At 53.5% G+C, this 27,377-nt stretch overlaps 2 protein-coding genes across 2 annotated transcripts in view; one reads left to right on the top strand and one right to left on the bottom strand.

Annotated features, from left to right (window-relative positions):
- Nucleotides 1-1,713, top strand: part of Fhip1a (FHF complex subunit HOOK interacting protein 1A) — a 63,650-nt gene extending 61,937 nt beyond the window's left edge. The window contains exon 11 of the mRNA XM_048333659.1: nucleotides 1,289-1,713. Within this exon, the coding sequence (XP_048189616.1) occupies nucleotides 1,289-1,542 (254 nt within the window). The 3' untranslated portion in view covers nucleotides 1,543-1,713. The remainder of the gene's footprint in view (nucleotides 1-1,288) is intronic.
- Nucleotides 1,714-7,214: 5,501 nt separating this feature from the next.
- Nucleotides 7,215-27,377, bottom strand: part of Gatb (glutamyl-tRNA amidotransferase subunit B) — a 66,551-nt gene continuing 46,388 nt past the window's right edge. Inside the window, exons 10-13 of the mRNA XM_048333660.1 lie at nucleotides 19,358-19,491; nucleotides 13,476-13,554; nucleotides 8,753-8,887; nucleotides 7,215-8,255 (exon numbers count right to left, since the gene is read on the bottom strand). Of these exons, the coding sequence (XP_048189617.1) occupies nucleotides 8,121-8,255; nucleotides 8,753-8,887; nucleotides 13,476-13,554; nucleotides 19,358-19,491 (483 nt within the window). The 3' untranslated portion in view covers nucleotides 7,215-8,120. The remainder of the gene's footprint in view (nucleotides 8,256-8,752; nucleotides 8,888-13,475; nucleotides 13,555-19,357; nucleotides 19,492-27,377) is intronic.

Genomic DNA, 27,377 nt, shown 5'->3' with positions numbered 1-27,377 from the left:
TCGCCCTCCCTGCGTCCAGGCGGCGGGAGACTCTACAGCGTTTCCCGTTCGCCGCAGCCATAGACTCTGATGAGCTGAATCCAAAAGGATATTTAAAGCAGCAGAGTGGGGAATTTTTTTTTTTTTAACACTAAGGACTACAGTAGTGAGATGTTGAAAGTACTATAAATGTCAAGATTTTTTAGTACTGTAGTTAAGCAACACTTTGAGAAGAGTGTTGAAAAATGGAGCTGAATTCTAAAAAAGCAGCCAAAATAATGAAGAGCTTGGATACAGTGGTTTCGAAGGAGTAATGAGACTTGTTTGGGTAGGGGGCAGAAGAAGGCATAAATAATTCCTTCAAATGTACGGGGGCTGGAGATGCTTGGGAATTAGTTAGGGAAGTTGAACCATTTTAATTACTAAGACTGACTTGATGTGAAAATACCTATCACATAATGAATATGGGCTCATATAGTCTCAGATCTGCTATTGAAACTGAGATGGAAACCTCTGGAAACCTTCCATAAATGTCAACTTCTAAGCCGTTTCTCACCTCTGCATCCCAATGACTAGAGGAAATTCTTAGTATGATTTTTCTCTTCCAGCGCCCCAACATCCTTTTCTTGAATTCTAATCAAAACAAAATCTTCCACTCTCCTTACAGATTGAAGGCTCGAGGCCTCCACCAGGAGACTGGGGGAAGGCGGGGAATTCTTGGGGCTAGTACGGGAGCTGCACGGGGCATATAATTCGGTGCTGGAGCCGCATGGGGTGACCTGGCCAATGGCAAAGATGGGGTGGTCATCTCAGCACTGTGTAGGAGATGTATGCAAACCCGCCGCAAGCGGAGTCTTCTCCAGGAGATGCCTGTTTCATTTCTTCTCTGTCCCTCCCTTGTGGGTGTGGAAGGATTTTTTTGTTTATCTTTTGAGACAGTGCTCACCAGGTTACCTGAACCCCCAGGGCTCAGGCGGTCCTGCCTCAGCCTCCTGGGGGGCTGGGACTGCGGGAGCCACCCCCACCTCCAGCTGGGAGTTTCCTTGACAAACCTACATTCTCCTTACAACGTCTGCGTGAGGCTCCTGGGACCCACGTATGGATAAGAGCTTCCTCTCACCAGCGGATGTGGGATGTGATCTGCTGCTAAGTGTGTGTGTCCCAGAGTGCTTCAGTGTTGTTGAGCATTTAGCCAGTTGGGGAGCTGTCCCCGGAACGAGACTCCTTCCTACTCCGCCTACCTCGCACATGGTTAAGCCCCAGGAGGGTGGCAGGTCAGCCTCCATGACAGTTTTCTTCTTGGTTTCAGATCCTGTTCAGGAAGCTTCTAGGACAGGAAGTGGCAAGAACCTTTTGGATGGCCCGCCAAGAGTGCTTCAGCCCTTCCTGACCAACAGAGCCAAGGTGGCCGGGGCGCCCCCGAACCTGCCCCTGCCGGTGAGGAACACCATGCTGGCGGCCGCCCTCTTCCCAGAGTTCTTGAAGGAGCTGGCGGCCTTGGCCCAGGAACACTCTATCCTGTGCTACAAGATCCTGGGTGACTTCGAGGACTCCTGCTGTTAGCTTTTTATATTAATAGTGACTTTTGTGTTTTAAGGTTATAGCATCTTGACTGAATGTTAAATGCAAAGCTGCTCATGGAAACGTTCTACTTTGATATTTCCTGACAATACTTGATTTGTGGGGAGGTGTGGGGAGGGCGTTTTTCTGGGCATCCCCCCTCTGGCTGGGCTTCTTCCCCCCCGCCCCCCCCCCCCCCCCCCGGTACAGAATGTAGGTCTCAGAAGCTGGCCACTCCTCCGCTCAGATTTTCCTCCTCGCAGGCTGGGTTGCCGTCCTGTCCCTGGGAGTCACTCATCCTGCGACTCAGATGACACCAAGCACATTGTGGGCCTCGGTGACACCGGGACAGCCCCCGGGGCAGAAGGCTGGCGTGACAACAGCAGCCCCCCCTGCCCGGGGCTTCCGGCTGCTTGTCAGCTGCCCTCCGGTGTGAGCACGGTGACGGTGACGCTCTTCCTGCCCCCACGCGTGCACGCGTCACCTGTCCCTTTCAGTTCTACTTCCAGGACTTGTATTCTCTCAATGTGCATTGCCTTCCGGTGTGGGCAGAGCCCCCGCCTCGGGCCTGGCAGGTCACGGGCAGTTGGGGAGCACCTGGAATTCAGGGATTTCTTGTTGCGGGAGAGCTTTCTTTACTCACTGTAAGACTACCTAAACACTGAAGATAGCCTTATTTTAGTAAGATTTGCACACAAAAATTAAGTGTACCTATGCAAACTGTCACGGTGGTTTCTAGGAGTTTGATCCGACGAACAAAGCTTATGCAGAAGCAAAAACATCCCTAAGCATGTGGGTTCGTATGCTTATGCAAAAAGACAGCCATGGTTATTTTCTTACATGTTTATGAAAACTAACTTCCGAAGCTACTTCATTGTGGGGTTTTGTGGGGGAGGCCCGGGGGGGGGGGCAGTAGATAAAGTAAGCCCCAAACACTGGTCATTGTAAAGCGTTTGCTTTGATGAGTGTGTTGCACTTTATGGAGAGAGGGGTGCCGGGCATCCCACTGGGGGAGCTGGGATGCGGATGCAAAGCGGAGGGACAGAGGGCCGGTGGTGACTCCTTCCGCCCGGACGTGTCACTTGGAGAAGCGGGCATCGTCGGGGGCCTTGCTCTGATCTGCCTTTGGCTGCTCTGCAGCCTCCCGCAAGGGCATGATTATCCTCAGAGCCTCGGTCCCAGGAAGCCACCCCCGTACTTAGGGATACTGAACCCACCTTCCTCTATTTGGGGCCTGTTTCTATAGGTGAGTGGCAAGTAGCAGGTAACGGGTCCCCTGTTAGGATGGGAATTCGAAAGCCTGGCTACCTCTGTCCTTTGGAGGCCTTTCTGCTCAATCCCAGGAATAGCGCTGGGTCTTCTGACTGTGCCTAAGAAGCGCTGGTTTGTTCAAGTCAGGCCCCTGGTGCAAAAGGACAATGGAGGAAATAATATCTGAGGTTCTGTGGAGTGAAGCAGCCCTTTGTGTTTCCCAGATCTTAAAGCACTGATGGCGGGAAAGCCGGTCCATGGGCAAAGACACAGGGAATGTGGGCTGGGCAGGGCATGCGGTTTGGAGCCAGCTTAGCTGGACTTCTTGGTCTAAGCAAGAAACACAGACCCTGTTCATGACCTATTATCTATTTTGAAAATGGGTTTGGAGCAGCCAATGCCCTGGACCACCCTTGGCTTCCTGGTAGCTGGCTGTACTTGCACATCCCACAAGTCTCCTCTAAGAAAGGCGGCAGCTTCAGGCAGTGAAAGAGGAACCGTTGAAGATGCGATTTAAGCTGTAACTCATTACCTTCAAACTCGGTTCTCCACGAGCGTTTTTCTGATTTTTAGATTGTCTTGTTAGCTGGTTACAAAATGGTGAAACCATGTCTGTAAAAGGTATTCCTTACTGTTCTGCTTTGATTCTCAGCCATCTCTATTATTTGGTGCTGGTGCAGATGCTTCAAGTCTTATTTTCTTCTTCTGTGGTTCTGAGGTTCAAACCCAGGGCCTCGTGCATGCTAGGCAAGTGCTCTATTGCTGAACTCAACCTCGAGCTCACACAATTTCCATATTGTGATGCACAGAGTGGGCCCCTTTGTGTAACATGCCCATTGGGAAAGAGATTCTTTGTGCCTCCTATTTTTTCAGGACTGAAGTAGACTTATCTTAAAGGGGGATAGGGATGACTGGAGACTAGGGTGAGAGGCAGAAAAATCCCCATTTCTTCAGGTGAGTGTGGGTGACAAACACAGTGGCCTTTCCCCAAATCCCTGTTTCAAACTAGAAACCCACGCATGTCCCTGAGTCTTTGTGGTCTTCTCCAGAGGGCACAAAGAAGCCAGAAGACTAACCTGTGTAAAACCCATGTGGTTGGCTTAAACAACCAGGAAAAGGTTATTTGGGGAATGCCGTGGACATACCACAAGAAAATGGCAAAGACCTCGATCTCAATAGGAGAGGAAAGGAAATCTGAAGGACTTGGAGGAGCGATGTTGTTTTAGGCAGAAAGGAAGATGCCAGATGGCAGGAAAGCATCGTGGTGATAAACAGAAAACTCCAGACCTAACGTCAATAGGCCACGCCCTTAGAAGGATCTTTATAATGAGGTTTTGGGCAAAAATAATTTACTAAAAAGATTTGACATGCTTAATCTGTGGCCCAGGAGCCTGGCTGGTCCTCTTCCGTGTGCCAGGCCCCAGGGGCTGTCATACCACTGAGGGGCCCCCATGGGCCAATCAGGTGTAACCCCCAGGCTGGTGGCAGTACCACCCCCCCCCCATGGCTCCTGAACATGGCCACGTCAATCCCAGCTCACAGCGCAGGGTCCGATGGGATAGTCCGGTCTGAGTGAATTTTATGGTTCAGAGCATGAGAGCACTGGAATATTTAAGACTGAATTTTGAAAATGGCCAGGGAAATGCTTGTAACATGTTGAAACAAAAGTCCCAGTGGAGGTTGAACCTCATCACCGTGAGTTGGGAGATGCTGGGATTACTGAGGAGAGAGGTGGTTTTCTCTAGCATTAGCTACATCCGATCCCTGGCATTTACCGAGCCACTGTGCCATTTGCCTTATTTGGGTTGGCCTCCCGGTAGAAAGTACTTCGTTCGGCATGCTGTCCTGTCAGGGTTCACACAGTACTTTCCATCCCTCTGTAGTGCCCTTTGCTCAGCAGGTGACTTTCATTTACGTCAGCTGTGGTGATTAATTTCCAGTCCACTAAGACATCACGGCACCAGGGTGTGGCCAGGACAGTGTCTTCTCTGACTCTAGACAGGGCATGTGAATGGTTGGGCAGCCGGCGGTGCTCGTGGTTGGCGGTTGTTTTTGATGTCTGCGTCGCTCCGGCTGCGTGGTCACGCGGGTTGATTCCCAGCTCGCCCGAGGCCGTGGCTGAGCTGTCTAGGCTGGATCTGCGGGTCCAGGTGGCTTTCGAGGAGGAAGCATGGCCAGCATGGCCGGGCTGCGCTGGGAAGTGTCTTTCCACGCTCCAGGCCTCATCTGAGGGCAGTTCAGTTTCATTGCTAATTGCAAGCTGCAGTTACTGAAAACCACGTCCCGCTTGCTATTTTTATGAAACACTTTACTTCGGGACAGCTATTATTGGACGCACTACGTCAAGTCACCGGCCCGGCCAGTCTCGCAGCTGAGCCACGTCGGCCGGAAGTCATCGGGACGATAACGTAGCCCCTTCTTGCTTGGGCCGTCAGCGTCTGAATCGAACAGCAGCTTAAAACAACACGTCAAGCCAGCTTACACTCCACCGCGTCCGTCAGTGAGGAACTAACTTGAAAGAGAATGCAGTTGACTTTTTTTTTTTTTTGTCCTTTTTAAATAACCATTAGAGAAAAAGCTCTTAGAAGGCTAAGAATGGTTTCTGGGATAATTTTGCCTCTGTAAATCCTCTCCACATTCAGGCATTTAGTAGGCCATTACTTGTTTTGGAGGACAGATTATCCGGGCAGCTCGTTAGCTGGATAAACGGGGCTTTAGCAGGAGGCACTTGAGGGCGAGGGCTCGGGGCGCGCGGGGAGAGCCCCGGAAGATCTGCCCTGAGTACCTCGGGTTTTGGCTGGTTTTGACGTGACCGCCCATCAGGTCACGGTGATTTTTGCTCCTGTCTCTTGAGAGGTGGGTCAACCTAATTCGCTGTTGGTCACTCAGGCGACCGGCCGGCCTGCAGGCCCCTCTAGAGCGACGCCTGGTGCGCCCCTCAGGCACGGCCGGGGGTGCTGACAGCCTGCGTTACTGCAGAAGCACACAGGCCCGTGGAATATTATTCCCGCGGAATACTCCCACTTGACACTAGCTGATGAGTCCTCGGGCCCGCGCGTCTACCTCCCCGCCAGAACCACCAAATGACGCTCTTCCCCAGGCCTGACCTGGCAGAGCTGGTTCCAGCCGGCCCCGGGGAAGGTCAGTTCTCCAGGCCACTCTCTTGCCAGTGGGTTCCAGGGCATTCTCCACCCAGCCCACAGGTCGTGGATCCCGTGACGCATGGCAGTGCCTTGGCTGTGGCACCCGCGCGTACAGTCTTGAGGACACTCAATTCATACTCACGCAAGAACGCAAAGTTGTGTTTCACTGGGGCCTGTGTATCCACAGAACCGCGCTTAGTGAAGTTCTCAGGATGGTACCGAAACTTACCTTTTGAATATACAGTCAGGTTCCAATCAGAGCGGAGCTTTAACCCCCCCACCCCCCCACCCCGTTAGGATTTCGAAAGTTGACACGGAAGAGAGCAAGCAATTGCCAAAATGAGACTAGAACGTGCCTTGCAAAGATTCGGGGCTTCAATGGCAGCGATTTCCTCAGAATCATCAGTCCACACACTGTTGACAAAGTAGTTTTGGTTGACTGTGTCTGGCTGCACTCAGTTCAGGCAAGCCCTCCATTTGAAGCCACTTGGACAGATCCTTTAGTGTTTTCTGGAAGGCCTGATGATCAAGAAGCTAGAACTTTTTGTGAAACAGGAGTTTATAAAAACTGAACAGTAAGATTTCTTACGAAATAAATTTATTCCGTATTTCTTACGGACTAAATCCTGTTGGACTGGCACGTCAAAGCCACCTTGTGTGCTTGTAAGCCAGGCTGGTGCAGTGAGCGGGACTCGTCCTTTTCCCCTTGCGGGGGGAGGGGGGGGTAATCTTCGGTACTGAACAAAATGTGAGGTGCCTCGCCTCCTGGGGGAGGTGAGTCTTGGTTCTGAGCTGCTGATTTTTTTGGTAAGTTCTTTTACTGAGCTATCATCATCTGCACGTTGTAAGCCAGGCAGCTGGCTTCCTTCAGCCCCTTCCACCGGGCAGAGGAGGGGGGCACCTGAAGCCCCGCCAACCTACGCAAGTGGGAGCCCACTTCCCACCCCGCCCTCACTGCCCGTGGAGCAAGGACCCCAAGAAACATTCTCTGCTGCCAGCGGGCCAGAGCATTTGGTGAACTCAGAGCCTTCCAAGGAGTGCGTTCCTCTGTCCGCGTCAGTTTGACAAATGCTTAGAAACAAATGAACGGACCCCCCAGCCCCCCAGCTTTTGTGAATCTGGTCCTTAAAATGTGTCCAGGCACCACGCAAGCAGACAGGAAATGGCGCCCCCGTCTCGGGAACCCCGCCTTCCCCACAATGCCCTTGGCCGCACCTCCATCTCAGAGGTGAAGCTGTCGACTTACTAGCTTATAATCGTACTCTTTCCAGGCAAGACAAATCACTTTAAAGTTGCATTTATTTTCCTTATCTTTTTTCTCTTCTGGCCTGAGGTGGGGGGGTGGATTGTCAACTATACAATCTTTGAGGTGTAAGTGCATTTTTCAGTATATATTTTATTCATTAAATGTATCTGAAAACTTGTAATGTCTTTTGAATTCATTTCTATAGAGTATATATTTTATTCATTAAGTTTGTCTGAAAACTTGTAATGTCTTTTGAATTCATTTCCATATAAGTATATATTTTATTCATTAAATTTATCTGGAAATGTGAAATGCCTTCTGAATTCATTTCTCAGGCCTAGGCCTTCAGGAGCCTTCGGGAATCGGCTGGGTGGTCCCCCTGCTGTTCCGTTCCTGTGTGGTTACTGTGAGTAGGGGGCTCACCACCGCCCCGCCCCCTCCTCTCAAGACACATGTTTACATTGCACCAATTTATTTGATATGTTTTCATCGTCATTAACCTATCTTACGTCTAAATATGCTACGTGCAAATTATTGCCCGTCTTGATCACTGTTCATGCCCAGCTCTGGAACCACGCCTGGCCTTTGGGAGGCTCACGAGTATTTCTAGAAGGAACTGCACCATCTTTGTTCTTAGAATGCTAGTTACATTTTGAGCTGCTCCGCAACGGGGCGCCACGTTTCCCAACACCACGACCAGCTGGTGGAAGCGCTTCCTATCATGGCATCGAGCGGCGGGGTGGGCGTCTGATGTGCAGACTCCCCCCCCTAGGCGCAGAGGGGGTCTGCCCTCCCCCCCAGTGTGGAACGTCACCCACGGAGGGGGGCTTGGCCAGAGGCGGCGACAGCTGTGGGTTGCAGCCCGCGTGCGGCCATCGTGTCGCGGGCTCCCGCGCGCAGGTCCGCACTGACCTCCCGAGGGCGGCCGAGGCCCCCACCGCTCACGACGAGGACGACAACTTCTTCTCCAGGATTTCCTTGATCACCGTCGGGTCCGCCTGGTTGGAGGTCGCTTTCCGGACCACGCCAATCAGCTTGTTGATGGCTCTGGGGTTTCCCTTCCTCAGGTCCGTCACCTACAAAGAGAAACGCGGGGACAATGAAGAGCCCCACGCTGCAGAACCGTTGGGGAAAAGGGAAGTTGACTGCCCCCTCAATACAAAAGGAGTATCTAGACAGAGTGCTAGGCTGGGGGAGGGGGGCGGGGGGGAGGGAGGGAGGGCTGCTCGCCCTTCCGCTAGGCTAACGACACAAAATGACTTGGTTTTCAGCCTTGTTCCTGTCAAAGGAGGTTTGCCCTCTAATTTACAACTCATTTTTATTTCTGCCTTTCTTCCTACCTCTCAAAGGCAGGGAGCCCAAGTCTCCCTCCCTCTCCCCTCCCTTCCCCCCTCCCTCCCCCCCCCCCACAATGCCACGTGGACTGGAATGCAGACCGGGGCCAGGGCCGTCAGAAGCCGGGCTTGGTGAGCGCTGCCCGGCATGGCGTTTCCCCTCCTGGCTGGAACTGAGGAGCGGACCCACGGGCGGGGACTTGTGGGCGGGCGGCAGCAGCCCTCCCGACGCCACTCACCACGCGGGGGTGCCCCTCCACGGCGGCCTGGCAGAGCTGCTCCAGCGCCTCTCGGTCCCGCATCAGCTCCAGCTTCTGCTCCGCGACGATCTGCGCCGCGGCCTTCCCCTCGCCCTTCCACAGCGCCCCGAACACCTGCGGGGGGGCGGAGGGGGAAAGAGTGCGGGCCGGCCTCTGGGACCCCCACTCGAGGCGAGCGCACCGGGAAGTCTGCCCGCGCGGAGGGGGCAGGGCGGGCCAGGCCGAGGGCCAGCCAGGCGCACCCCTATCCCGAGCGGGGTGGTTGGGCCCCAAGTCCCCGTGGAGGGGAGACCATCTGCCTCTGATGGAGTCAGAGTGCTGGTGGCCGACTGTCTGTGGGGTGACAAGTGAAGGAGGGGTCCCCATGGACAGCAGGAGGCAACCCCACACCCAGAGTCTACAAGTCGTCTGCTGAGAACTGGAGTTTGAGGGAGTCAGGAGAGTAGCTCCAAAATGAAGACACAAAATGGAAAGTAGCCAAAGCCATGTCAGGAGACCCTCGGGGGCCCCCCCCTCCTGGGGGGCCCCCCCTCCAGACACAGCTGAACCCAGATGGCCCAGATGATAACTCACCATTAACAATGGCAACAACGACAAAAATCCCCAAGTGGATGGGGGGGCAGCACATTTGGGGGGGCAGCACATTTGGGGGGCACTTCTCAGGGAGGTTTGTTTCTGTTGGGTTTTCTGGGGCCTTCCTGCCCGGCAGGGGACAGGAGCAGGCAGGAGCCCCTCTTCCTGGAAAAGCAGCGCCTCACTAATGAGCAAGGCCAGCCAGGGAGCCCCCCGCTGGGTCTCAGCAGGGCTTGGAGGCCGGGAACATTTATCATAGGCCAACGGGGGCGGCAGCTCCATGCGCGGCGAGGGGGGTGAGGGGGGCCCCTGGAGATGGCGGCCACCTGCGCCCCGCTGCCCCCCCCCCCCACCTGGCAGCTCGGGGACAGCGCCGGGCACTGGAGGAGGAAAGCCAGGCGCCGCGCCGCCAGGGGAGGACCGCGGGGCTCTTGGGGTGCTGCAGGAGTAAGGCAGCCGCTGTGGGGGGCCTCATTCTTGGGGAGCCGCACACCAGTCTAGAGAGATCCGCTGCCCACTTGAAGGCTATTCTTCTTCTTGCAGCGAGAACACTTTGCTAATTACAAAAGCTGATACATGCTCGCTGCAGAGAATGAGCAAAACAACGCTGGACGCGTGGCCGGTCCCTCCGGCGGCGGGGGATCTCCTGCCCCCGGGGATCTCCTGCCCCCCGGGGATCTCCTGCCCCCGGGGATCTCCTGCCCCCGTGGATCTCCTGCCCCCGTGGATCTCCTGCCCCCGGGGATCTCCTGCCCCCCGGGGATCTCCTGCCCCCGGGGATCTCCTGCCCCCCGCGCTCTCCGGGTCCCGGGTCGCAGCACACAGCGCGTGTCCTGCTCTTTCTTCATCATGGCAGGAGCCCTGGCTTCTAGAATAAGAGCTACTATCAGGAGGCACGGCGGTCAGGATGAATGAGGGGAGCCCCTCCTGGGGGAGGTTTTGATTTGGCCAATGTGTATTTTCTTCATGGGCACAGACTCCTGAAACAGTTTCCTTCTGGAAAGATCCAGTGTCCAGCAAGGGAGAGGAGCCGGCAAGCTCAGAGGAGACACGGCGGATGTGGTTGGAGCGCATTCCTAGCAAGGAGGGACCTGCCCAGCCCCCCACCCCCACCCCTGCAGCCCACCCCAGGTGCACTCCTGACCGCAGCCCAGCAGGGAGGGGGGCAGGGGGGGACAGCAAGGAGGAACCCCCCTCCCAGCAGGCTGGGAACGCACACACACACACACCCAGAGCACATGGTAGGGACAGAGTGTCAGCCTCACGGTGCTGGGGCAGAACCCCCACTCTGCTCCAGCTCCAGTGGAGGGGTGCTGCTGGGAAGCACACGGACTCTGTCCCTTTCGGGCCTGAGCTCCTCCGGGTGCAGAGGAAGGGGCGCGGAGAAGCGGCAGGGAGGGAGCTGTGAGCTAGAGAGGAAGGAGCCCCCCTCAAGGTCAAGTCCCGTGAGAGGTCACCCCCAGGAGGGCGGGGAGAGAACGCAACCGCATTCGGGGCAGGGGACATGTTCCACGCCAGAGAGCAGCGGCGCCGGAATGCCAGGCCCGGCGTCCGGCTCTCCGCACCCTCACTGGGCCTGGGCCCCCGCGAGTGTGAGCTGGATGATGTTCCCAAGAGAGCATCACGTCTGTCCCAGGCAGGGCTGGCGCGACGCCCGGGGCATCCTGGGAGGCCACGTGCGGGCTGTGTCCAGTGAGGGGAGGGGCCCGCCGCCCGCGCCGGCGCGCACGGTGGCTCTGGCCGGCGTCCCCGGGCGCCTGCGCAGCGGCGGTTCAGCCGCGTGTTTCTATTTCTGGGACGCAGGGCTTTTGCTTCGCGGCAGCAGCGCCTTCCGACCCCGGCCCCAGGACGCCGCCGGCCGCGGCCGGCCAAGCCCACAATCCCCCCCCCCGGGGTCCGCTGGGAGAGGGTGCGCGGCCAAGCGCGAGGGGCAGAACTAATTGGGAACATGTCAGCAAGAGGCAGGCGAAGCGGGCTGGATTAATAACTAATTGGGACGCGAAGCGAGAGGCTCTCCGGGGCTCGGAGCGGCCGTGGGGCGGCGGCCGTCCCCGGGAGTCGGCCCCGAGGCAGCCCGGCCCGCAGCCCCCGGGCCATTAGCCGCTAATGGAGCCCGTGTGGCGCGGTCGGAGGCGGCGCTGGTTTGTGGCACAATGAGTTCCGTGCTCACAGGTTTCCAAAAGCCCGTGCCCCATTTCAACTCGGGTGAGACTCGGGAAACGTGGGTTGCCAATACTTTTTTTTTCCCTTCTTTGAGTTCACTATAAAAATAAGACATAAAAGGATGCTCAGCGGCCCAGTGCTGGTGACTCAGGCCTATAATCCTAGCTAGTCAGGAGGCTGAGATCTGAGGATCGCAGTTCCAAGCCAGCCGGGGCAGGAAAAGTCCATGAAACTTTATTTTTTGTTTTGCCAGTCCTGGGGCGTGGACTCAGGGCCTGAGCACTGTCCCTGGCTTCTTTTTGCTCAAGGCTAGCACTCTGCCACTTGAGCCACAGCGCCCCTTCTGGCCATTTTCTGTATATGTGGTGCTGGGGCTTCATGCATATGAGGCGAGCGCTCTACCACTAGGCCATATCCCCAGCCCTATCCATGAAACTTTTATGTCCAATTAATCACAGGAAAAGCTGAAAGTGGAGCTATGGCTCACTGGGCAGCGCGTTGGCCTCGGGCACGAAAGCTCCGGGACAGTGCCCCAGCTAAGGTTAAGCCCCAAGATCAGCAAAAAAAAAAAAAGGATGCTCAGTGTAATTAGTCATTGGAGGTGGCTTAACAAGCAGAACCCGAGAATCTACTTTTCTTGTATTAAATTCTTAATAAGCAACATACATTATTCTCCCTCTCTTGCTCAGTAAAAGCAGCTATTTTCCTCAACAGTAACCCCAAAGTAGGAAAGACAGCGCCCCCCTCCCCCACCCCGTCCCCCCCCAGCAGTGACATGCACCACGGCTCCTCCTGCCCGTTGCAGGCCTCACGGGAGCTGGGAGTCACCCACCTCATGCTGCGAGTGGATCGAGTGGAAACGTGTTTATTTCTGACCCCGGCCGTCAGCATCTTCCAGCACTTTCCTTGTCTTCCTGCGGGAACTAGCCTACTGCCCTAGGTGTTTGTCTTTTTCTTTCTTTGTGTGCGGGGCTGGGTGGGTGGGAAGGAGATGAGGACGGTTTTCCCTGTTTCCTCTCAAAGGCTGCACTTGGTCTGCTCTTAGCCGCGTCTGTACAGTTCCTTCCTGCCCCGGGGCCATCTCATTTTTCCACAAGTGCTGAACACTGTCATAAACATTTGTATGCCTCTGACACGCGTGCAACCGAAGCGTTTCGTAAGCAGCGGGGCCGGAGGGTGGACAGTTCCACTGGAGGGGCCCTGTCTCTAGTTCGCGGCACAGAGCCTGGGCCTGCTCCGCGGCCCCCGCCATTAGCCGAGAACCACCGCTACTCGAAGCCTCCCCCTGCCACCTGCCACTGCTGCCGGTGCGTGTGAATATTAAATGCAAAAGGCGCCATGAAAGTCCCACTCGGCTGTGGGCTCCGCACCGGCAGCTGAGCCCTCTGAGGTTGGGAGGCGTTCTTCATCTTGTGGGGGGGACTGGTTTGTGGGAGTTTTCCCAGTTTGGGAATCTCACCCCCCGCGCATCCTTACAGGATGCTTGAATGTTCACCCCTGGACACGTGTAAGAGTCCATCTACTGCGTGGACGTGTGTCTGATCTCACACTGGACACGTGTAGGATTCCACCTACCACGTGGACGTGTGTCTGACCTCGCCGTCCTTGCGGGGGACGGGCTCTCGAAGGACAAGTGAGAGAGAGAGATGAGGCAGCTTTGGGGCTGGCTGGGAGCCACCAAGCCACGTGGTTGCAGCCCCCAAGGGCTGCTGGGGGCCCTCTGGCTTTCACATAAACAAACATTTAGGGGACACCAAGGGGAAAAGCAGACAAAGCCAGGGAGCAACCTGCGCGCTGTCTCCCGCCGTGGACCGGGGCTTTCTAGCTTCGCTAAATGAAATCGTCCATCACGACAAGCACTTAATGCTTCAGTTAGGAAATTCATTTAGTGATGGCTTTTGGAGTTCACAGAAAATATTTACTGGGATAGTGGAGCACTGAGAAGGTTCTGGAAGCACGGACATACCTGTTTAGCTGCTGCTGAAGAAATCGCTTTACTGTCCAGCAGGCTGAGGAGCTCAGCAAGTGCAGAGGGTGTGACCGGACTAGCAGGAGAAAGAGAGAGAGAGAGAGAGAGAGAGAGAAAGAATAGGTCAGCATTTCATACTGCCAGAGAATCTATGGATTGTTATTAGAATCTGAACTCTTGGGTTTAAATAAACAATACCAGGGATGAAACTAACACATCAATCAGCTGGGCTCCTATTTTATTTTGCTTATTTATTTTGTACTTTAGGACCTAACACATTTTTGTGACTGTGTTTTCTTCTTTATTTTACCACCCAATAATAATAGCTGTTTGGCAAAGGTTGCATCAAAGATTACTGCTCAGTGCAATTAGTCAGCAAGGGAGGGAACTGTAAAATTCATGAACCACGAACAGAGGGGAAAAAAAAGAAATGTAGTAATTAAGTATTTTTCACGGGAAGAACAGCCTCAAAGTGACTTCAAACAAAACAGCTAACAAAGCCACTTCTGCAAGTGTTACTGTGTGGATATAAATTCCTTTAATTGTACAAGATGTTCCATAAGCAACTGGGAGTCACCCAGCCCCGCCCTCGGCAGCCCGGCCCACACACTCGGTCCTCTGCAGATTCACATCCGCCTTCCGCATGCAGAAAGCCCCAGAATCCATTTGGTCTAAATCTGTGATTTATGTTCCAAGATACCATGGCACAAAAGGTCAGAGGGGGGAAGCGAAGCACTGCAAAGTGTGAGGAATTCACATGCAGGTGAGGCCTACTTCTCGACTACTGAAAAGACAAGGCTGCATTATGGCCTAGTTCTTTACAAATAGATGGTTTAGTGACTTCTCTAGCTCTGCAGTAACTAGGCTAACGAAATGCTGTCTATCTGAGGTCATTAGGGGACCAGTTTAAAATAAGAACAGCTTGTAAAAATAGCACACGAGTGTATCTGTGTTAAAAAAAAAAAAAAAGAAAGAAAAGGCTTTCTGGGCTGGGAATGTGGCTTAGTGGTAGAGCGCTTGCCTAGCATGCATGAAGCCCTGGGTTCGATTCCTCAATACCACATACACAGAAAAGGTTAGAAGGGGCGCTGTGGCTCAAGTGGCAGAGTGCTAGCCTTGAGCAAAAAAAAGCTCAGGGACAGTGCTCAGGCCCTGAGTTCAAGCCCCAGGACTGGCCAAAATAAAAAAAGGCTTTCTGAAATGTCCCATGCCATTTGAAAACACCTTTGGCGTAAATCTGAGGTCCCTCTGCTCATGATTTCTTTGGAAGCGCCTAGATAAATAGCCCCGTGCCAATTTCCACGAATTCCAAGCCAATGGAGTGCCAGGTAATCAAGCGTGGCTCGCTGTGCTCTCGTTCGAGTCCAGGGAACCTTGTTAGCTGTTTTGAATGAACAAAACAGCTGGCAGGCTGGGATATCCCATCATCCTTTAAGGTGTTTGTTTATCCCAAAGTATGGGAAGAAAGTAGCTCCAAGGAGAATCAGGAGAGTTTCTGGAGAGTACTTGGCGTTGCTAAATTGATATTTGGAAGGTCTGTAAATCATCCTGATTAAATCTCAAAAGGAAGAAGGGCAAGGGGCTGAAAAACAAACCAATATTCTTTTCCAGCCTCTCGTCTTTACTGACAGGTAATAAGGAATCAGGTTTTTCTAAAAATGTGGGTTGTTTAGATGTTCTGCAATCCTGGAAAATATGACAGCTAATTATCTTCCAGTGAAGACTGTGCAGAACCCGTAACAAGCACAGAGGTTGAGCTAGGTTTCTAGAAGATGGGAAAGAGCAGGTCTCTGCCCGCTGTGAGCCAGTACCTGCCTTGATCTACTGGGAAGACAGACGGACTTACACACCACAGAAATGCCCTTCTCCTGGCTCTGGAGGCTGGGGAGTCCAAGATGCAGAATGCAGACTCCGTGCCAGGTGCCCACAGGCTTGCTGATGGTGCCTTCCCGCCTCACAGGGAGTGAGGGTGAGCCACACGTGGGTCTTCTAAAGGCAAGCACTATCCCATCCTGGAAGCCCCGCCCTCAGGCACTATCCCATCCTGGAAGCCCCGCCCTCAGGCACTATCCCATCCTGGAAGCCCCGCCCTCAGGCACTATCCCATCCTAGAAGCCCCGCCCTCAGGCACTATCCCATCCTGGAAGCCCCGCCCTCAGGCACTATCCCATCTTGGAAGCCCCGCCCTCAGCCACTATCCCATCCTGGAAGCCCCGCCCTCAGGCACTATCCCATCCTAGAAGCCCCGCCCTCAGGCACTATCCCATCCTGGAAGCCCCGCCCTCAGGCACTATCCCATCCTGGAAGCCCCGCCCTCAGGCACTATCCCATCCTGGAAGCCCTGCCCTCAGGCACTATCCCATCCTGGAAGCCCCGCCCTCAGGCACTATCCCATCCTGGAAGCCCTGCCCTCAGGCACTATCCCATCCTGGAAGCCCCGCCCTCAGGCACTAATCCCATCCTGGAAGCCCTGCCCTCAGGCACTATCCCATCCTGGAAGCCCCGCCCTCAGGCACTATCCCATCCTGGAAGCCCCGCCCTCAGGCACTAATCCCGTCCTAGAAGCCCCGCCCTCAGGCGCTAATCCCATTCTGGAAGCTCAGCCCCTGTGACTTAGCTACCTCCAAACACTCCACCTTCTAATGCTGTCATTTTGTGGGGGTGGAGGGAGAAGATTTTTAGCATCCCATTTTCAGGCACACAGAAAAAGATGAGGAAATAACTGGATGCACTTCAGAGAAATCTAAGAATCCTTTTTAAAATCCATAACTCTCCTTACTGACCTGGAAGTGCTTGGGATGTCACCTTTTTTTCTTCCCTCAATACATAGCACATAGTAGGTCAGTAATAGATTCCTTCTGCCAATAATAGATATCCAGCACAGAATGCTGTACAGATAGCTGTCCCACAGTACCACAAGAGACTGGTTCTCGGACCCCTGACCACGGATGCTCAAGTCTTTTTGTATAAGAAAGATGGTATGATGCTCCATATACTTTAAAGCATGCTTAGATGACTTGTATCTAACACAATGCAGACACGATGGAAATCGTTGTTATACCATTATTTTATGTTGTTTAGGGACTAATGACAAGAAAATAAATCCACATATGTTCAATACAGGTGCAATTTTTGTTCTGGTCATTCGTGGGGCTTGAACTCAGGGCGTGGGTGCTGTCCCCGAGCTCTTTCACTCAAGGCTAGCACTGTATCACTTAGCTCTAGTGACAGTACCACTCTGGTTTTCTGGGTGTTAACTGGAGATAAGGGTCTCACAGACCTCCCTGTCTGGGCTGGCTTTGATCCGCAATCCTCAGATCTCGGCCTCCTGAGTAGCTAGGATGACAGGCGTGAGCCACCAGAGCCCGGCACAGGTACATTCCCCCCCCCCCCCCCCAAAGGCTTTTGATCTGCAGATGTGGCAGGCTGGCTGTGTGAGTTTCAGATATGCCAGGGCGGAACTTGACTAAGATGAAAAGGTCAGTGCCTGTTGGCGACCCTGCCAGACCACGTCCCCTCCCCCAATCAGTTAAATAAACGATCCATCTTCAAGCTCAGCAGCCCACAAGGGCAGCAGCTCGCTCGCTGGGGCCGGGCCAGCTCGCATGTCTTGCAGGGAAACCAAGCTTCAGGTGCACACCTCTCCCTGGAGCCCAGGCCCGAGTGTCCCGGGAGGGGGCAGGATCTTTCCAGTCTCCTGATTCCATCCGGTGGTCCCTTTAGAGATCCTTCCGGACCCCGACTCCACCCCGGAAGAGGGTGCCCGGCTCACTCCCCGATCCCCCTTCTCTGTGGCTGTAAAATGGGACCCAGGAAGGTCCTAGAGGAAAACACAGGGACCTGGCCCTGGGGGGAAGGGGGGTGCCGCTTGCTCCCTGACCCTTCTGCCCATCTCACCGAGGTGCGGCACCTCATTTCCTTCACACTCTCCTCTCAGCAATCACCCCCACCTTCTGCTTCCCCCAAGCATGACCTGATTCAAGGTCCAGCGCTTTCTAGGGCAACCTCCTCCCTCTCCTGTAAAGCCCCCCCCCCCCCCTCCAGGATCCGTCTCCCTGTCCACACCCTCCCCCGGCTGGAAAACGCCTCCATCTGCCTGGCTCTGATCTGTTTCAGCACGGATCTAGCGGCTTCTGGGGCGGCATCGTCCACCCTTCGTAAGCACGCGTCACTGCGAGTGTCCCCACCCCTACAGAAGCTCTCGCTCGCTCGCCAACCACCTCCTGTGGCCTCCGATTAGAGACCCCCGTCTCCTCCCGGGCCGCAGGGCTGCTCTCTGCTGGCGTGGCTCCTCTGCGGCTCCCCGCCTGCTGCCTCCATCCGGCCTCACGTGAGCCGCAGGGCTCGGTGCGCCCATGGGTTCCCAGGGCTCGGGGTCCCCTTCCTTGCACCCCTTCAAACTCACCTCCCGCCCCCCCCCAAGTTCCATGCTCACCCACGCCACCCATTCTACATGGGTGACCCAAGCCCCCTTTTCTCCTCCACAGAGGTAAAAGCACCCCGGTGTGCCCCGCCCTGCCTCGGGGTGCGCTGTTGCTCTGAGCAGCGCCGCTGCCATTTCAGCATCTCCCACGACGCTTCCCGGCCCCGCGCTGACGGCACCAGGGCTTCCGACCACCCGGGCGCCTTCCATACGCCACCTGCAGCCCACGCTGCCGCTGCCCGCCCCGCCCCGCCTCTGCCATCGCGGCCCGGTGCCCGAGCCAGGGCTTTCCACGCATCTCAGCGCGAGACTCCCTGCCAGCCCCGCGCCTCAGCTCGGGGACGGGGCCCACAGCTGTCCCGAAGTTGAGGCACCGAATTCACTTGGGTGAGTAGAGTGTTACCGCTGTGTGAGTGCACAGCACACTCAGCTAGGGTATCTGCGGTGCCTTCTTTCGTAACTAAATCAAACTAAGACAATTTAGAATGCCCTATGAATTACGACACATTTCACAACAATATACTCAGAATGATCAGAAATGCCAGCGCTGGCAGCGAATGCCTAGAATCCCAGCCCTCAGGAAGCTAGGGCAAGGAGGAGAGTGAGTTTGAGGCCAACTTGGGCTACAATGGCAAGACTCCACCTCAAAACACCGAACAACAGCCCAGGATGCCAGACCTGGACTCGCTGAAGCTGCTCCGAGTGCCGGTCCCGCCCGGGGGCGGAGCACTGTTCCCCGCAGGGCAGGGCTACCCGAGGGGCCCCGTCAGCCCTCAGTCGGTACCTTCTTCCTCTCAGCCTCCCCCACTGCTCCCGAGAACTGCTTCTCCCCCACAGGACCTGTGTCCAGCCCGAGGACGGCCCGATAATGAACACGTGACACCTCGCACTGATACCCCACAAGTCGGGGATCCCTGTGCCTACTCCCCGCCCCCCCCCCCAACACCATGTGTCTGTCCTGTGGGCACCTCAAACAGAGTGTCCGGATGGAGTGTGGTCCCCTCCCTACCCCCTTTGTCTGAACCCATCCGTCTTCCTTTTCCTCTTACTAGACAGGAAGACTGCCATCAACGTCTCCCTGAGTCAGGGGGAGAGAACGGCTCCCCACCGCGTCTGGGTCCCCTGCGTGCCTGTGTCTCCAGCACAACCAGGCCACGCGGAGGGGACTGCTCTCCTCCGGCCCCTTAGCTCCACCAGGGTTTAAACTTCTAGTCTCCGCCATCTTCCGGCGGCCAGCCCCCTAGCGCAGCGCACGGCGGAGCCACCCGTGGGAACAAACGCGTGTTCAGAGGGGAGAGAGGATATTTTCGCAATGTGGGATTCACGGGGGATGTTGACGGTCGTGTCAGGAGACCCCGAGGGAGAACAGGAAGAGGAAAAACTCAGGCTGCCCCATTTCCTCGGCTTCTGGACGTGGAGTTCACCACAAAGGAGGAACAGCCCAGGCCGCACTCACCTCTCGCAGACGGCGAGGTTCTGCTGCTTTAAATAGCCCAGGAGGGTGTTCAGGACCCAGCTAGTCACCGTTTTTGGCTCTGCCCTAGTTTCTTTCATCACATTTTGGAAGAACTCCAGTAGGCCAGCTTCATTCTGTTAAAAAAAAAAAATCATATAAAGCATCCTCCAAATGAAAGATCAGCATTCTGAAGGCAAATTGGAAATGTCTACCCTTAACCTCTTCAGACATCCATATTTTTTTTCCTTCCAAGTTTTGGGCATTACCGAGAGGTTTGAATTTAGGACCTTTGGCTTGACTGTCCTTCTTGCTAGGTGGAACTCTATCCCTTGAGCCATGTGTCCAGCCCTGCTTTTTGGTTGGTTATTTTAGACACAGAAGCTCATGGCCTTGAATTGCAGTCTTCCAGATCTCAGCCTTGTGAATAGCTACGATTACCTGACTAAAGAAACATCCATTCGGGGCTGGGAATGTGGCTTAGCGGTAGAGTGCTTGCCTAGCTCGGATGAAGCCCTGGGTTTGATTCCTCAGCACCACATATATAGAAAAAGCCAGAAGCGGTGCTGTGTCTCAAGTGGCAGAGTGCTAGCCTTGTGCAAAAAGAAGCCAGGGACAGTACTCAGGCCCCGAGTTCAAGCCCCCACACTGCCCCCTCCAAAAGAAACATCCATTCTTTCTTAGTAAGACGAGATGTCATCAGTAGATTTGGATTCTTTTCACTAAACAGTAAGTACTCTACAATGGCTATCTGCATTACATAGCACCATTTCAGAGGATAAGTATTTTTGGATTGTGTCCTATTGACACTGAAGGCAGTGAATGTACCTCCCCGCCTCAAGTGCACCTGCCCGTGCCACTCAGGCCCCAGTGGACTAGAGACCCCGGGGTTTAATGTCACTTCTAGTCTCTAACTTGTCCCCTGTTTGAAGTCCTAGTGACTGCTAGAAAAGATGGGAACAAAGCAAGCACACCAAGAAGGAATAAGCATTTTAGCTCTGAAAAACTTAAAAATGGGACCTAACCATCTGTGTTCATCTCCACATCGTCTGCAGAAGTAGGGAGACAGGGATGGTTCTGGAATCTTTTCAAATGAGGAAGAACAAGGGCACACACAACCCAGTTAGACCAGATGCCTAGCCAGTGCAGGAGTCTTGCAGGCCTTCAGAGTCCATTTGGTACAGCCAGCCTGACTCTCCGCGGGCTCTGGGTTGATTCAGGGGAACGGCCGGAGCCTCTCTGGACTCTCAGCTGCGTAAGTTGGGGTCATGCATGCCTGTTCACTCTATAAATAGAGCCAAGAGCCGCACGGGCGGCCAGGGGAAGTGCTGGGTAAGGCCAGTGGCTGGCTTAAGGGGCCCCGGAACACACGCATGCTGTAAATCACCTGTGAGCACTCCCCGGGCCATATGTGTTCACCTTTAGACGCTGGGATTGCCACCATTATACAGGAGCATAATGGAGGCGGCACTCCTTGGCTTAGCGACTATGGCTAATTGCTAGCTCAAAGACATTTGGCAGAACCCAGACATGTAGCTAAGTTCTCCCTAATAGATCAGAAACAAAAACATGTTCCACTGATGGAATTTCCAAATGCAGAGGGTACGCACTATAAATAAAAGATTTCCCTTTCCCGATGCGGCAAGTCAAGGCCCACTTTCCTTGCAATCTTTTTGCTTTCACCCTAAGGCTCCCACCCCTGCCCTCTCCAGGGATCCTACAAGAACCAAAAGACCTGCTGGGAATGTAAGATACTGGGAAGAAGCAAGACGTACGAAGAGAAAGGCTCTCAAAGTTGAGCTAGTATACGGGTTATGATATACACAGGCATGCGGTTGTTCAAGTAGAAATTCCATAATAAAAAAAAATCTACATGCTCTTTGTAACAGATAAATTCTCTGGTGACAAGCCTACCGAATAATCCCATAATCATCTCTTGAATCTCCTCTGAGCCAATGCTATTATTCTGCTCATGCTAAACCAGGGCAAAGGCCACAGTGGCGGCCTGTGCTTGACTACAGATAAGGGCAAATCCCGGGCCACGTGAAGAGGCAGCGATGCTTCGCTTAAGGAAAGTACTCAGACTTCTAGAACTGGTGCTGGAATCACCGGGGAAGGAGAAGGCCCCATCCAGCCCTCGTTAACCGGGCGGCACTCGCTTTGTTCTCACGCAGGCCAGCCGGTCCGCCGGTGAAATGAGCCGTCAGGAGAACTCTGCCTTGCCAAAGGAAGGTTTCTGGAATCCACCTAGACATATTGCACTCGGGCTCCGGCTCGGCTGTGCGGCCGGGACGTGATGAATGTCTATTCCTCCACCCTTGGGTGCTCTTGTTATTGGATGGATAACACAGCCAGGCAGATTTCTGTTTGTCTTTTCATGTCAGGGCTGTGATGAAGCTTCTCTGAGGTGGAACTGCACTTCGCTGGGGGGGGAGACATGGTTTCCGAGCACAACGGCAAGCGGATGTGAGAATCTGGGGTAGTGACGGGGCGGGCGCCAGCGAGCGGGGCTGCAGGAGGCTTCTCTGGCACAGCCGCTGCCTCCGCCGCTGTCCGAAGAGTGATGGATCAACCAGAGCTTCTCAGGGGCTGTCTGATCTGCTCTTCAGAGCGCAAGCCTGCTTTCCAGGAGGGAACTACACACGCATTCTGTGTTGCGAGTTTTCTTAGTTCTTCCATAAGACTGGCAAATGCTAATAAACTTGGCACGAGTTCCACAGGTCTCTAGCGAACATGACAGTGCTGCCATCTGCTTTTCTCAGGAAAACAGTAGAGCAGTAATTCCTTACATAAACATCACATGAAAGGCAATGCAGAAAGGACACTGCCTTAGGGCCTTTAGCACCTGTCCCTCTCTACCCCCCTCCCCCAGGGCTGCGGGGACAACCGACGGTCCTGTCTTAAGTACAATTTCTTAGAAGCATCCTTTCCACATTTTAATTGAATTTCCCAAGGCATTCAATTATACATGGAGCCCAAGTCAGGGCAGCTTCTCAGATATCAATAGGAACCTCAATGACTTCCGGGTTTGCCAGCCCTTCATTCATTGCCTGTTCTGGGAAGAAGCCTCAGTTTACCCTTGCAGGGAGCAATGTTCTCCCTGTCTCCTGTGCTGTCCTTTCAGAGATGACAAACTGTCAGAAGACTATGGCTGGAAGAGGATGAAGGCTGATTCCTCAACTGCGGGCCTGAGGCCCACGCACACCCGGTGAACCTGATGAAGTCCAGAAACCAGGGCGGGGTGGGGGTGGCTATTCATAGCATGAAACCTGACCCAGACGGCTGCTCAGGGCTGACCAGGAGAAGAAAGAGAGGCCCAGAACACACAAGAGGGGGGACAGCTGGTTATGTGGTAGGTGGCTGTTGTGGATTAGCAATCCCGAGCCAATCAAAGACTCTCAAGAGGAATTACTAAACACAGCGACCCCTCCCCCATCTTTACCCACAGTGATTCATTCCGAGACCCCCAGGGGATGCCTGCAATGCCAATACTAAGAAACCCTATGTTTTTCCTACACACACACACACACACACACCCATGAAAAAGTTTACTGCATCAATTAAACACAGTAAGAGACAACAACTCACACTATTGAATAATGATAGTACTATATCATCATAAAGGTCTTTCTTAAAGCTGTGTCATCCCCGAGCAGCCAGCCCTGTGTGCTGGGCACCCGGCGCGTGGACGGAGGCTGGGCGGGCGGCACACATCCCTTGGCCCGGCCTCTGAGCACGGAAAGGGCTCCTGGAGATGGCCCCTCAGCACCTGCCAGTGACCTGATCATCCTCTGGGCTCCAGAGAAAGACAGCGCAGTCCCAATTCCCTCATCTTTTCATCTGACAGCAGCCAGCCGGCAGAGATTCTTCACGCATTGGAGAGATTACAGAGGTGCCCAGCCCTTCGCTCAGAAACAGGAAGGAGAAAAACGGCGCGCTCACTCTCTGCCTTTGCCAAGCTACATCGAGGTCATGTGGTACAACTCACCCCCCCCCCCCTAGCCCCAGGTGAGGGAGGAAGGCAGTGGCCTGCCCACCACTCACCCGACCCTGGCTCCAGGGGGGCCGGGGGTGGGGGCAGGAGTCCTGTGCCTTTTCTTTTGCGCCCTTCCTTCCCACCCCGGGAACTCACTGGAAGCTCCCAGCACGCTGACACTGCACAAGGCCCCGTGCCTGCTGACCTAATGACACAAATCCCATTCTCTCTGCCCTTTGCACACAGGTGACAGGAGCCATTTGGCCCCCAGGAGCCTGCCTGCCAGAGAGAAGGGACGGGGAGGAGAGACATTCTGAGGGCCAAAGACACATCCTTTCTCTTCTACATCGCAACATTTTGAGCGTCCTTCTAGCGCAGTGAATAACTGTCAAAGCACCCTAAAGCTGGTAAGCCCCAGATAACATTTTATAAAATGCAGAATACGATCACTTTTGAAAACTGCGTGGGATTGAAATATGGTGTGAAACAAGGTTGGCCAAAAGGATTTTCCTCCACTGGTACTTAGACGGTAACAGCGCTCTGCCCAGCGAGGCCCGACAGCGCAGGGTGGGCTGGGTGGCTTCGTGTGCTATTCCTAATGACTAGCTTCACGGTGGACTCCGTGTGGGATACATGGGTATTTGTCATGGACAATTGTTTTATAGGCAATTCATCCAGAAAGCAAATCAGGCCATTTAGCCTCACCAGAGACAAAGTCACATTCTTGAAAAACAATTCATTTAATAACCAACTGTGGTCACGATAGCTTTCCTGCTTCTTTGTCCCTGGGAGACACTTTAACCTTTTCTGTGATGTCAGAAACAAAAGATGATGACTTTCAATGGAGAAGAAGCAGCTGGAGAAAATGAAGTTGTTCAAGGGAGACATGTCTTTGGGGTGAATACGAAGACGAGACGCTAGCGGCAGTGCAGTTGCTGGTTCAGGGGGTCACCACCACGCTCTCTTGTGGTCCCCAGGCAGGACTTTTCTTTTCTTTAAAGAAATTGCCTACTGTATTATCTTTTGTTTTTGTTTTTGTTTTTTTTGGCCAGTCCTGGGGCTTGGACTCAGGGCCTGAGCACTGTCCCTGGCTTCTTTTTGCTCAAGGCTAGCACTCTGCCACTTGAGCCACAGCGCCACTTTTGGCCGTTTTCTGTATATGTGGTGCTGGGGAATTGAACCCAGGGCCTCATGTATACGAGGCAAGCACTCTTGCCACTAGGCCATATCCCCAGCTCCTGTATTATCTTTAAATAGTTGTACAAAGGGGTTTCAACTCAACCCGATGGTTTATGACCATGCTTCTCCCCATTTCTCCTTTGTATCCCAAGGTCCTCACAGGTTGCTTAGTGTTGTTCATGCTTATCTCCCTGACAGCATATTCTTGAGCACCTGCTTGGCTATATTAATTAATTCTAATTAATTGGTTCCTGTATTAGTACTGAACTCAGGGGCTTGGGTGCTGTCACTTAGCTATCTTTGTTCAAGGCTGGTGCTCTACTATTTGAGCCATAGGTCCACTTCTGGATTTTTGCTGGTTAGTTGGAGGTAAGAGTGTCTCAAACCATTCTGCTTAGGCTAGCTTTGATCCCTGATCCTCACATCTCACCTCCTCAGTAACTGGGATTACAGATGTAAGCTCACATGGCTTGCGTGGCTGTATTCAGATTTTGTATGTATTTTTTCAATGAAGATTCTGCCGTGTCTTCCTTCTTTGGAGTGCAAGTCATTCCCCTTCTCTTCAAGTTGGGAAAGGGAAGAGCTCCACTCCCCCTCTGAGAGCGACACGCCAAGCGTCCATTGGACAATAATAGCACAGCGAGTTCTCAGGGGTAATCAACTATCACTGAAACCTCCCCCCATGAGCCGAGACTCAAGCTTTCCACAGACCAGCTTCCCGCACGGCTCTCCCGCGAGTTCACATCCGGTCCTTTCTGAATGACACGAGGCACCAGGCAAAACCATTCACCTCACAACTCACAAACTCTACCCTGGGCAGACAAACCTCAGACCCCATGATTCAGACCCAGAGGAGCCATGGACCCTCAGGAAGAAGTTGAAGAAAACTGAATAAATAAAGCTGTCCAGGACAGCTTCCAATACTTTTATCTCTCGGACTTAATTTTTCCACTTGGGAAAACTGGCATGGCTTCTTTTCACTGGAGGTGACTGATGTTCGCCCAGCTCAGCAGACAGCACCGAATGTTTATTTATAGGGCAATTTGGCAACTTCAGAACCAACAAGAGTGGCCAAGACGTTTACATGACCCTAGCTTTCCTGAGTGTGCTTCATGAAATGACTGGGCCTATAGAAAGCACTGGAACTAACAACAGCAAAAACTCTCTATTTCCTCCACTAAGGAAACAAAAGCCATCGCAACCAGCCACTAACTAAACACATTCTTTCAATGCAGCACTGTCGCACATTAGATGCAATCATTGGAGCTTAACAAGAGAGACGGGTCCCTGAAGTCCCTGAACTTCAGCAACCAACCTTTTGACCGAAAGGCTGTATTTCCTCGCTGACGCAACAAGAGCCCCAACACCTGCCCTAGAAGGCCATCACAAGGACACATTACACAGCGGCCCACCGCAGCCAGAGGTTGGGGCCTTTCATCCCAACTCCTCGAGGGGCTGAGAGCTGGAGGATCGAGGCCTGAGGCCACTGTAGGCCATAAAGTTTGCAGGATTTCATCTCTCACACAAATCGGCAAAAATCAGGAACGGAGGCATGGATCCAGTAGGAACGGATCCAGTGTCAGACTAAAATGCACAAAGCCCTGAGTTCAAACTCCAGTACTGTAAAAAAAATACACACAAAAAACAACCCTACAAAACCAAAGAATACCCCAAAACGCGCCCCCCCCCACCAAAAGCGGGGTACTAACTAAACTGCAGAGCACACTGTAAGCAACCAGCCCTTCAGAACAGTGCTGTTTCGGGAAATCATTGTTTCCTTTGTATTCCCCGAGTGAAATAAGATGCAGGGGTGAGGAAGAGATCCTCTCATGCAAATCAGCCTGGGAAATTTTGCTAAGAAAGTGTGCTCAGGTGTATGCATCATCTTGACCATTCTAATAATTACTCCTGGACTCCTGACTCACAGAAGGCTCTCCCAGTTTCCAAAGTCCTAATACTTCGGATCCAAGCTTGCACATTAATTACTACACTTTCATCTTTGCAAGCAAGGGTAAGGAATTTTACCTAAAACAGGGAAGCAAGGTTCGCTCAACAGGCTGAAATCGTTGGGGACCAAGGTATTTATGTAGTCAGAGGAGGAAAAGAGCAACACAAGTGTTCTTTTGGGAGGGGATTTTTAGGAGAGTCTGGGGGAGAGAAATGCAAATACAGATTTGTTTACTCTCCTAATGAGACTAGTGTGGAAGGCAAGAGTCAGAGGTTGGGATGGGGTTAGAGAACCTGGCATGGTTGAAGCTCTTCTCTCCCAGTGTTCAGTGACAGGTGTCATCCCGTGGTTTCAGAGTTCTGTATCCCGGGCTACAGTTCTCAGGAACACTGCTTCTCCCAGGAATTGCATGGTACTCCATTCAGTCACTCAGTCGTAGTGGATCTACCCATGTGCCCAATAGGCTGGTGGATGCTAAGGTAGCATGTTAAGGGCTCTGTTGAGAGCTGGTGGCTTATGCCTATAATCCTAGCCACTTAGGAGGTGGAGATCTGAGGATCGTAGTTCAAAGATAGCTGGTCAAAAAGCTCTGGGAGCCTCTTATCTCCAATTACCAGCAAAAAGCCAGAATGGAGGTGCGTGCGGTTCATGTGGTAGAGTATCAGTCTTGAGCACTCAAGTGAAAGTATGAGGCCCTGAGTCCAAGCCCCAGCACTGGTGTGTAAACACACACACACACACACACCCCAGTTCTGTAAATAGCAAAGATAGTGCTAACAATTTAATACAGCACTCAGTGCTTACTGCATAGAAAAATGACACAACAAATGAGAGACGAGTTAAATTCGGAAGCTTCTTGTCGTCTGTGAGGACCGCGAGTGTGGGGGGGCGGGGAGCACACGCTGCTTAGTGAGCTAGGC

This window comes from Perognathus longimembris, chromosome 24 (assembly GCF_023159225.1).
Source record: "Perognathus longimembris pacificus isolate PPM17 chromosome 24, ASM2315922v1, whole genome shotgun sequence".
In the NCBI taxonomy this organism is placed as follows: domain Eukaryota; kingdom Metazoa; phylum Chordata; class Mammalia; order Rodentia; family Heteromyidae; genus Perognathus; species Perognathus longimembris.
This window is presented reverse-complemented; position numbering and strand designations above follow the sequence as displayed.